This window comes from Chenopodium quinoa, unplaced genomic scaffold, assembly GCF_001683475.1.
Source record: "Chenopodium quinoa cultivar QQ74 unplaced genomic scaffold, ASM168347v1, whole genome shotgun sequence".
Lineage (NCBI taxonomy): Eukaryota > Viridiplantae > Streptophyta > Magnoliopsida > Caryophyllales > Amaranthaceae > Chenopodium > Chenopodium quinoa.
In genome coordinates this window covers 7,568,071-7,580,069 of record NW_018744367.1, presented here as the reverse complement: position 1 = coordinate 7,580,069, position 11,999 = coordinate 7,568,071, and the positions used below count along the sequence as shown (strand labels likewise).

The 11,999-nt window shown below is 35.1% G+C and overlaps 1 protein-coding gene across 1 annotated transcript; it reads right to left on the bottom strand.

The window, feature by feature from the left end:
* Positions 1-2,512: 2,512 nt before the first annotated feature.
* On the bottom strand, positions 2,513-9,092 carry LOC110696621 (QWRF motif-containing protein 2-like). The gene is given in 7 exon segments (XM_021873962.1): positions 2,513-2,888; positions 2,978-3,004; positions 3,006-3,086; positions 4,673-4,762; positions 4,849-4,965; positions 5,827-5,946; positions 7,081-9,092. Coding segments are annotated over 7 exon segments (1,947 nt in total). The 5' UTR covers positions 8,533-9,092; the 3' UTR covers positions 2,513-2,828.
* Positions 9,093-11,999: the final 2,907 nt, after the last annotated feature.

Sequence of the window (11,999 nt, the reverse complement as noted above, 5' to 3'; positions counted from 1 at the left end):
TGGATCCAAACAACCCAAATTTCCGTCAACAATTTTCTGTTTTTGGTGATGATTTCCTAACTAATCCCGAGTTTCAATTGTTCTTGCAAAGAATGGGAAATACGTCTTTGCAACCACCTCCACAGCATCAGACACCCACTCAGTTTCCCCTACGAAACCATGTTAATGAAGAATGTACACCTGAAACTGATCATGATAGCAACACACAATTCGATGAGAACGAAGAGGATAGCGTACCAGAGACGCCGCAGTATCCACCAGTTCCCAAACTGAAATCCAACGAGGTTGCTGCACGAGCGACTCGAATTTGGTCTGTTGCGGAAGATGAAACTCTGATTGGGTTGTACTTGGAGATCAGCGAGAAATGCTATTAAAGGTACGAGCCAGAAAGAAACTACCCTATGGCGCAATGTACACGCAGCATATCAAAGGGCTCATGCGGAGAAGCCGCATATACTTCCGCCAAGACCTATGAAGAGTCTGACGTCATACTGGAGAAGGTTGGCAGCAGACACACTACAGTGGATATCTTGCTATGATGAAGCGGGTATACTTCCGGAGGGAGGGAGTGGTTACAACGAAGCTGGCAATATAAAAAGTGCGTCGAAGCTTTTTCATCTCGCCCAAGGTCGCAATTTCGCTTTTCCTCACGCGGTTGAAATGCTTAATAAAGATCCAAAGTGGAGGCCAAAGCTGAGATGATCCTTGTCAAAGAAGGAAAGAAAAGCTGCTTGTGATGTTGAGGAGCAAGGTAGTGCTGGAAGTGGGAAGAGGTCTAGAGATGATGGAGGGGATAAAACCCCTACGGATGGTTTTTCATCTGGAGGAATACAACGACCCGAAGGTGTGAAGAAAGCAAAGTCCAAGCTTAAAGGGAAAGAAGTAGCTTCAGAAAGTGGTTCGTCTGTGCTTAGCGAACGAATGAAGGAATTTGCTACAATTCGCGAAAGGGAGGCCATTCTGAAGGAAGAGAGGATCAAAATTGAAAAGGATAAGGAACAGAGGAAACGGGAGGAACTTGACATTCATAAGATGAGAACCATGTTTGATATGCTGCAAACTCTGAAGAATTCGCCTACGCCACTCACTCCTGAAGAAAAGTCGTACAAGAATTTTTCACTGGGTAAATTACAGGACTTTTAAGCATGTTTGGTTGTAGTAGGTTTGCGCTTGTATTAGTTAAGTTTTTAATTATGCGCAATGTAGTCTTTTATGTTTAACTTGTATTAGTGGTGTGTTTAATTTCAATGTCATATGTAAACTTGTATTCTGATTTTCCAATATTGAATGATAAGTTGTTTAATAAGTTGATTTCAGTTGTCATTGTTACCAACATAATTGCATTCAATTGTTGTCATTGGGTAGTCACTTTTTTTTCTGATTTCACTTTAACTTTGGGTCATTCATTCCAACATAATTGCAATAACTCTTTGTCATTGAGTAGTCACATTTTTGTCATTGTGTAGTCACATTTTTTCTGAATTAACTTTGTCAGTATGCTTTAACTTTGGGTCATTGATATATACCGACATAATTACAATAAGTCTTTGTCATGGTGTAGTCACATTTTTCTGAATTCACTTTGTCAAGATTTGTCATTGTCAACTAGCATAGTATACCTATTTCATGGCTTAAAATTTGATTGCTTTAGTTGGTGTGGTCATTCAGATTTGTAACCACATATTCATTTGATATATTTGCTATATATAGTAGGCATGGCACATATCCACAACCACACCAATTCAGAAAATTACAATATTAATACATGATGTATTCCAGACCATCATCAAGTTCAAGTTCAAGTTCATCTTCTTCAAATACTGAAGAATATGATCAACTCGTTGATGAACTCTTCACATACCAACCCCCATCTTTCCTCATGCCCCAAACACAATCCCAACGTACTTCAACAACACGTAGAGGGGGTACGAATAGAAAAGATAGGGAAATGGGACATGCCAGGCTGTTTAATGATTATTTTTCCGATAATCCTGTGTACAACACCACCCAATTTAGAAGAAGATTTCGTATGCAACGACCTTTGTTTTTACGTAGACGTCTTTGACAAACTTCAATAAATTTTTCTGGTTATTTTTCCTATCCTCTTATTTCCGGCAAGTATTCAAATAACCTCCCACGCTTCTTCTTCCCCGCCCAATGCCTCTGAGTTAAATGCATTTCGTCGTTGCATTGATTAGAATCAAAAGATAGAGGGTAGTGGTGCACAGTTGTGACAGCGGTTGTGGTGGTGGTGGCGGCGATCGTGGTATTACTCGTGGTGGCAGTCTAGGTGATGTGTGAGGTGGTCTGATTTTGTGGGTTGAAGGTGCAAACATTTTTGTGTAAGACGATACACCTCATTTTGAGTGCATAAGCTTTGTTTCAATTGCGCAACTCACAAGTTGAATATATCAGGCAGTCAGGGTTAGTGGTTTAGTGTTCATTTGAGTTATTGTATCAATGCAAAGCTTTCGGCAATGGCACAAGTATGAAAACTAGGAACTAACTCAAGTGACTCAGAAATTACACTATTTACATACACCATCTTTCACCCATCCACAAATGTAAAAGATAAGAAAAGCAACCGTGGATACAACTGATTACATTAAGGAAGATATCGCTACTGGAGATACTGCTTCTAAAAGACATGAAACATGACTGAGCAGATAAAAAAAAAATATGCCAATCATGATAGCCAATCTAAAGTTATCCGTCCCTTATCTCCAGTTGCTGCTTCTGACTACCATCAAAGAAGCCGTCCGTGTGTGTGTTAGCGGGTTGTTTTAAAAATCAATTGTCAATCCAGGATTAGTACTACAGATGTGTTGTCAGGCTAATTGTGAGCGGTTAAGCTGTAATGTATGCGTCCTCAAGCTACAATCTTTGACCTAATTTCCAACAGTAGATTTGTCTGTCAGATTACAAATTTAAACTTCGTATATATCTAGAGAAGGAACACCAAGTTTCAGGATCTAACCTGCATGGCAGCTAACATGGACAATACTTCCTTGCTTTTTTTCAAGTAAGACCCTTTCTTTTGTAGCAATATTTGACAGTTCAGCCACCAATGAATTCACTTCCTCCACCTACAAATATAGACAACAGATTAGGTTTATTCAAATAAGGATCAAAATAACAATACAGCAAACTCTGCTAAGGGGCATTTGAACTTTTCACAAGCCTTATCAAATACGAACGTCTGTTTACTTGGCTTCTGAGCTTCAAAGCTTAGCATTCATATCAACAACAACAACAACAAAGCCATACTAAATTTCTTCCTTACTACTTTCTATTCAGTTTACCATTTAATATATTACATACATAAATTTTTGCTCCAAGATCTTGTCAGCACTCTTTTGATATTAATCCATTATCATGCCAGCTACAGTTGGCCGTTCGCTTTTTCCAGATCTAGAAAGAAACTACGTTCTTCTAGGTTGTATTGCAAAATAGCTCTACATAATTAATTAATTAAATAGTCATTTTTATCATCACCATAATCTTTTCCACACATTGTAGGCATTATCTTCAGGCAGGAAAAAAGAGGTAACATTTAGTGCTAGGATATTACATCAACACTAGACAACTACACCTTTTATAAAACATAAACCTTTTGTGACGATTTTACCTACAAATCATTACCTTTTTGCTAAATTATCACCTACTTCAATGTTAGGCTTTATCTGACTCGTTTAAATTGTTTTTAAGAAATAAATTATGGAAATTTGGCAATTTGTGATCCCATCAGCCTACCAATAGTTTGCAGGAAACATCCTTAACACAATAATTAGTACTAAAAAACTGAACTCAAAAACTATGTTTTATGTAGTATTTCCACCTTTGGTTAAACATTAATTCAGAATTAATCAGTTTTGATCAATTCTCAGTATTTTAATTTACTTAATATATTAATATGAAGTCAAGTTACTTCACTGCCACCACGTATTAGAAAAAGAATCAAGTCTAACACCTATTGCTATGTATTAACCAATGAAAAACAGAAAAGGTCTGTATTCATCAATGAAGTGAAAATGAAAGTTTATATTAGCTTGGTTGAGGATTGAGGCACAAGAAATAAAAGCTTAAATTGGTCAGGAGACTCAAGAAAACATATTGCCTAAGACTAGGACCATAAGAAACATATCTAGATTTCTTTCTATCATCATTGAATATTTAACCCTAAAAAGGTTCATTTATGATTACCTTATACTTTGCATATGCAAGCTTATAACCAGAGCATGATAGCCTCATAAAATTGATATGAAATGGGGATAGGGACTTGGATAGGTTCATTTTAATTCATCCATATTTCTTAGTTTGGTATGAGTAGCGAAAAAGATGGGGATATGCAACAGATTTATTAAATACCCTCACTACTCTCCATTATCTCCTGCTTCAATTCTTCTGATTAAAAGAACAATTTTCTAGTCATCCTCATGTCTTACCCCTCCCTTCTATACCACACCTCCCTAGATATAGAAATAGAAATGGAGGGATGGGGGGTGGGGTTATTCCCATCCATATCCCTCATTTTATCCCTCTAGCCCCTACACACAAAAACATGGGATAAGGGAGAATCCCTTATATCACACTTCCATCTGTAGTTTTCAAGCCTTTGTAATGGAGCAAACATATGGAATCAAGCGGAACATATGATAAGCAGAAACTTTACCTTAGTCAGAAGAGAACACGTTGAAGAAGCCATGGACTGCATTACATCGACAGCTGAACCAACAGCTTCCTTTACACTCCGAATATCAACCTGTTAATGACAATAAACAGACAGATCATTACAAAATTCTACGTATCCATTATTTCTGCACTTGCATACAAAAACGTACAACATACAGTTGCTCCCCCAACTACTGGAAGACGGAGGGTGCTAGCCTTTAATGCCTCAATAGCTCCTAGTAAGGAATTGGTATGGTCTTTATCCAGAAGGGACCACTCTTCCAAATACGCCATCTACAAATGAAATGACACAAGTAAATCAGTTCCTCACAACTGACCAAAAATATAGCAATACAAACATCAAGTAGACATAGAAACTTACAAAATGTTCAAGGAAAAAAAAAAACCTATACCAAGTTACAGAAGTGGCTTTCTAAAAATTTATAATACTTAATGTAGAAATTCATTCTTAAAAGCATGTGTTAGTAAATTATACAATGGAATCAGTTGTAGGTTTATAGTTACTTCCATTTTGGAAAGGAAGGAAATGACAATTAATCAGGAGCAGGCTGCAAGATAATGATTGAGAACCTCATCTTTTCAGCCTCTGATTGCTTGAGCAACCTTTGCTACACTTTATAGAATAGTCCAGACTAAACAGTCATCAATGGAAAGTCAAAATATTTTAACTTGTGTTTGTAACGTCTGGTCCGTAAGTGCAGTAAAAGATTACAAAGTATTGTTTTACAGTGAAAAAGCTATGAAAAAATCTATATTGTACCTATGCCATGTTTTCTTATGCAGTGGTGGGCAATGGGGCATCAACTGTTTCTCAACTAATACACAGAACAATACTAGATTTCGGACTAAATGTTTCCTTAATCACCACCAGTAACAGCAGTAAAACTCTCAAACCCTCCAAAAGTTGTAATAGCAATAACAATTAGTCACTCCATCCTCAAGCTGCCTAAAAGTTAAGAATCTTAAGATCCTAAAATCTTAACAGACATTTACATGAGAAAAGGATAGATAGAATCTCAAATCAGCATATAAAATAGTAAAATAACTAGAAAACAGCAATGTCACAAGATTAATAGCAAAGAAAATGGTGCAAACAAGGAGATGAACAAAAGAAGGATGAACAAGAATTTATACTTGTCCCCGAAGGATGGAGCTGAGCTTCAATTTTTGCCTCAGTAGTTGTACTTGTGTTCTTTTATGTCTGACAGAGTCGCGTAAAGCAGTTATTGCTATCCACGCATTCCACAAATTTTTCTGCAAGACCCAAATATATCTTATAACATATATGGCAAAAACTATTAACATACAGATACTAATAAATCACATATACAAACAAAGTTTCCACAAATTCTAAGCAAAACTTTCAAATCGATTTACTAGAAAAAAATTGAACTCTTGTACAATTCTCTTTACTATTAGTAAGCTACAGTCCTCAAGCATGTAAATACAAGACTTGCTTTAGTTTTCTAAGATAGACAACACTCACAACAGCTTCATTAGACAGGTAAGACAGAGCACGGAATTTCTCTAAATAGACTGGATGAGATGATGAATCTCAACAAGTCACATGAAAATTGGGGCTTCTGCTAAAAAGCAGGTGATGTTTGCAAAGCGCAAAGCTGCAAAATCAAGTGACATCCCCTAAATAAAAACATACCTTACTATTACAGTCATTTAAATATCCAAGATCTACAGACTCCTCAGTCCTCACAAATGAAAATTGAAGGTTATGATCTTGAAGCTTGTAGATCCAAGATCGCCCCAGCCCATATTTATTAAGTCATAAATTAAGTATGACACCACTGACATACTTTGGATAATGTCATTTATTACAAACTCCAATAAACCTGATAATTATATCTATTTCTATCTTTGTTCTTAAACTGGCGTCAGGAAATTGGACAAAAGCCTCTCCACCCAACCCCTATGTGTTCCACAAAATTATCAAAGCATTAATATCATATAACAAAAGATGATATGCACAATGGTGGAAACAAGACAATATGGAAAAAGGAAGAAAAACAAAAGGAACTTATTTTAAAGCCCTAAGCTCACCAATCAGTGCAACAGGTACAGCATGGTTGCATTAATAGTCGATTTTTAAAAAGGAAGAACATTACTTCCCTTTTCCCCTCCATGTCAATGAGCTCTCTTGAGATGGGATTAATGTAAAGTTCCGCCCTTCTCAATGAGGGGAAAAGGGCAGAAAAAATAATTAACATTAATTAGTAACAATATTCATAAAAAAAAAAAAAAAAAAAAAAAAAAAAAAATTCCCTTGTTGCCTAATTGTGATAATCAAATCAAGTATGTTTCCTGATTACGAATGTAAGGAGTATCATTTTAAAGATAAATCAAAAGAAAAGTGCACAAATAATGGTAATGTACCTCAGCATTCTGTCTTTGCACTGACAAGGCATCGTCTGCTCTGGCATTTACAAACCGCCATTGTAATTGTCTGTTATAAAGAAGTCTCAACTGATGGGCATCAACAATTCGATTCTCCCCAACCTTTCCTCTTCGAACATCAACTGCAAAGCTTAGAACAGATGGTGTATCCCACGGACTACAACCGACAGAGCTACCAATGGAACTTCTCACCCGAGATGGACTAACTCCCCTCATTGGTGAAGATACTGGTGTGTTCATAAGCTTACTAGGAGAAGCTGCTCTGACAGCTCCTCGAATAGGTGATGACATTGCCCTGGGAGATGACATAGGCCCATCACTGAACTTTTTTGACTGGCTTAATTTCGGAGGGGCAGAAAACTTTGATGTAGGACTTGGTGACAACCCCAACCCAGGATCCTGTAGTCTCCTTAACCTCATATTAGTCTCCTGCCAGAACCTTGCCGAGACTACAATACCACGAGGCACACTACGCCCATGAGACCCATTATTAACATCCTGTGCTCCAGAAGTGCTACCAGAAGAAACACTGTCAGTATCCGAAGCTGTAAGATCAGACGGAACAGAAGAATCATTCACAGAATTCTCATCCATAGCACCCCTAATCCCATTCAAAACATCACCATTACTCGAGTCAAGGTTCAATATCCCATCAAACGACGCCCTTCTACTCTCATCAAGAAAAGAATCCTTCAATGCCCTAGCCACAACACTAGATCCAAGATACTCCTTACTCTCATTATTAGAACAGTCTAAACTCCTGGACAACATATTCAATTCCCGGTTTCGAGCAGGCCATCGATGCTGATCACCAGGCTTAGAATTCGAGTTCGAGTTATCAACCTGATCTCCACCTCCATCAACCTTCCCCTTTACAGGAGTACCTCTCCTCCTCTCAGGTGTAGCCTTCCTAGCACTATTACTATTCCCATTACCCTGATTAACAGCCTTAGTCTTACTAATCGGAAGCGAAAACGATTCCCCTTGAAAAGAGACAGATAAACTCCTAGTTGAAGTGACCAAAAGCTTAGTGGCAGCTGAAATTTCACTAGCATTGGCAACAGGAGTAGGTTTAACAGTCCCAGATCGCCTCCGGTCCACAGATTGCGACCGCTTCGGCGTCACCGGAGTTCTATTGTTTCTAGCTATTACAGGTGAAGGAAATCTTCTAGAAATTGAAGAAGAAGTTGAAGTACTTGAAGTTGAATTAGTGGTAGTTGTACTAGTTGTTGTGCTACTATTTGCAGAAGAAGAAGAAATTGACATATACCTTGAAGGAACTTCTCTGGGTCTGAGCCTTCTGGGTTGTTGTTGTTGTTGTTGCTGCTGTTGATGAACACCATTTTCTCTCTCCTGCTGCAACAATGGCGGCCGAGAATTTGCTGGGTTTCTAGGAGTACCAAATTCAGAAATGGCAGCCACCATTATCATCTAAAAAAATTTAAGAAAAACCCCAGCTCACATTGTAAAATTGAAGACCAAAAACCACAAATTCAGCAAAAATTGTTGAAATTTCACGAAGATTTAAGAAACCCAGATGAAAATTGAAGCAGATTTAGCATTTCCAACCCTTAAATCAGCTTTTTTCCGCCAAAAAATTGAGGGAAATTATCCTAAATTCTGCTGTAATCTTAAATTCAGAGAAAACCCAGAAAAATTCGACACTTGTTGAGTAAATTTCCGGCAAAAAAAAAACTCCAAGAACAGGAAGAAAAAAGGGAGAGTGTAGCAGTGAAGAGTGGGGTCGGTGAAAGAATTGGGGCAAAGAAACATAAAAAGGTAGAACAGTGGATTAGAGTTTTATTTAGTTTGGGGTTTTGTGAATCTTTGGAGAGACGTTACGTTAATGATAGTTTTGTTTAATTTGTTATTAAGTGTTTAGAAAAAATGGATGATTTTGGTAAAAAGATCCAAATGTTTTGGGAGTATATTATTATTAGTAGTATAAAGTTTTCATTTGTTTTCATAAGGTTATTGAAAATGACTACAATACTTGTGGTGGATCCATGTATACAGTGTATTTGTGTATATAGTTTGAGAGTTTGGATACATAATGTCTTTTCAAAATAAAAATGAAAAAATGTTGTTTTTTTGTTGAACTTTTTGAATTTAGAAAATTATTGAATTAACTATTTGAACTTTTAATTTTATAGGAAAAAAAATGATTATGTTGTGTACTTTCATACAATAGTTTGCTATTAAAATAGTATATTGTTTGAGTTTCTGGTTTATTTCACCCAATTACATGTAAGATGGCCACAAAATTAGATGATTTTTTAAAAGAAATTATTTAAAGTACGTTATTAAATATAAGCAAAGAAAAATATATGAATGAATATCAATCAATCAAACCCAAAGGGTAATGAAATTACAACTTTTAACACCGCCATAATGATAGGCATTTAATAATCAGCACAATTAATTTTGGAAATATCACCACATAAGTATCTAACTCTTAAAATTTATGATTACCAAATTTTGGCTTTAGATTCTATGGGTTTAGCTTATGCATCTCTCCAAACTTTCTTTCCACGTATGGTGTACACGTCTAGTAGTATGGTAACCATAAATTTTTTAATATAAATAGTGGACAATTGTAAATGTGGTACATAATTGCCATTGAGGCATTGATTCATCATCAAATTCATGGTTATTGCCAAACACTTCAGCTGCCATAACGATCACGTAAGTAAATAGGGATAATCGATTTCAAGAGTAAAATATCACACCCAAGATTTAGTGATCAATTTCACGGAATTGATTTGTCATGTTCAAAGTACTTACCGAACTAGAACACCTAGCTTAGTTAGCCAAAGTAATGATAAGTCGGAATTAAATCTCATGATCATGTCCTAAAAGCACTTCCCATCCTAAGTGAAATAAAGGATTGAATGTTTTGGTGCCCTAGAAATCTCCTTATTAATAATAGACCTTATTAGCTAAATAATTAAAATAATTTTTTTTTTTTTGAATGGATAAATAAAAATCATTTGTTGGCCTTTATTAACATAACCTTATTTACAGATCCAAGTCTTGTTGGAAAAGTATGAATGGTTAATTAAATTGAATCTCTATTATTCTATAAAACTACACTTGGTAAGAGTTGAATCTGCGAATAAAATTCTGGCGTTCAATGTCATTAAATTACATCTCACAATGACCAATAACTAATAACTATACAAACAAAAATATACTAATATAACAAAATATAATCATTGAAATACAAAAGTGAAAAGGAAGAACACGTTCAAAGAAACCAGACCAAAAAATCATGAATAACTTTGGTAAGAAGGAAAGGAATATATAATAGAATTATAAGGTTAAGGAAAGAAAAGAAGAGAAAGAAAGGGAGCAAGAAAAAGAGAGATCGAGAAAAGAAAAGAATAAGACAGTGCATCTTAAACAACTAAACTTATCAAATCAAATTGGTTAAAGCTTGGCTTGCAAATGTCATTAAAAAGGCTACACCACCTTATTATTATTAATCCAATTTTTAATTAAACTTTACAAAACCGTGCAATTTTTATGTGACATCATTTACTTCACCCGCATTTCTTGAACATCGGCTACTATTAACCTAATTATCAACTTTATTTATTCCATTACTTTATAGAAATTATTTTTCCAATGATGAGTGTTATTACTTACATACTTTAATTAGCCTAGTAATAATAGTAATTAGATTGTTGTATTGGTAGTTACTCTTGTTGTAATGTTGTTATATTATTGTCTAATCATACTAACTCATCACTAATGACATGATGATAGTCAATTATAAATCAATCTTTAATAATCTAGTTAAGATTAAGAATAATAACAAACTTAATATATATTGAAATCAATGGCTCACCATGCATGTATAATGTTTCTTTCAAGTCGTTGTGAGCTTTAAAAAAAAGTAGTTAATGGGGACAATTAAGGACATTAATCTATGGTTTTATGCATATGGGACATAAAAGGTTGGTATAATAATATAATTAAGATGGGTAATTTATATATCCGAACTAAAGAGTTGACCTATATCAAGGACTTTGATCCAATGTTAATTTTATAAGTTACTCATAAAATACGTAATTAATTCCTTGTCAGCATGAATTGAATGTATCAGCTAACAGTAGAGGCCAAACTACCAAATGAGTACTTTAGTATACCTTATTTAATTTTTACATGTGTATTTTAAGAAATTCCAAAAATGAGAGATTATCCATAATAAAACTCTTGTGGCACTAGATTTTTATTTTAGTATTGTATCTATTACGTCACTCATTTGGTAAAAGAAAAAATAAAGCTTTGACATTTATCACAAAAAGGTAGAGAGTAATCATTTACGTATGCTGCTATCTATATCATATGAATAATCTTTGAATGAGAGGAATTCTTTTAGTACGACCTAAGTAGTTGTGCAACGTGGAGTCGTGGATAATATAGTTCTTTGTTGATGCTAAGCCTTCAAAGTGTCTGGCAAGCTAGGCCAAACCAGGCCAAATTTTATTGGGATTTTGTTACAAAGAGAAAATTAGCCTCAAATTTTAAGGTTTTTGGTCAAAATGAGAGATTTTTCAAGTTCAAATTCGAACAGCCAAACAGGTCTCTATAGTCAGAATTTTTTTATCACCTCTAATTAACGAGAAGTATAAGTTTTTGCTTCTGTGCCGTATTTTAATCTTAATTAGTTGTAATGATTACCTCATTAGTAAGGAAAAAAACACAAAAAGAAAAGGCGCCAAATTTTTTTAACATTAACAAATATAGATAGACAAGTTAGTTATGTTATGAGTATCAATTAATCAATAAATTAATCAATATATATCAATAAATTAATCAATATCAACATATATCTATAAATTATAGCACCAATATATCCATTGAACTAAAACGAAAGCCATAATAAAAGTATA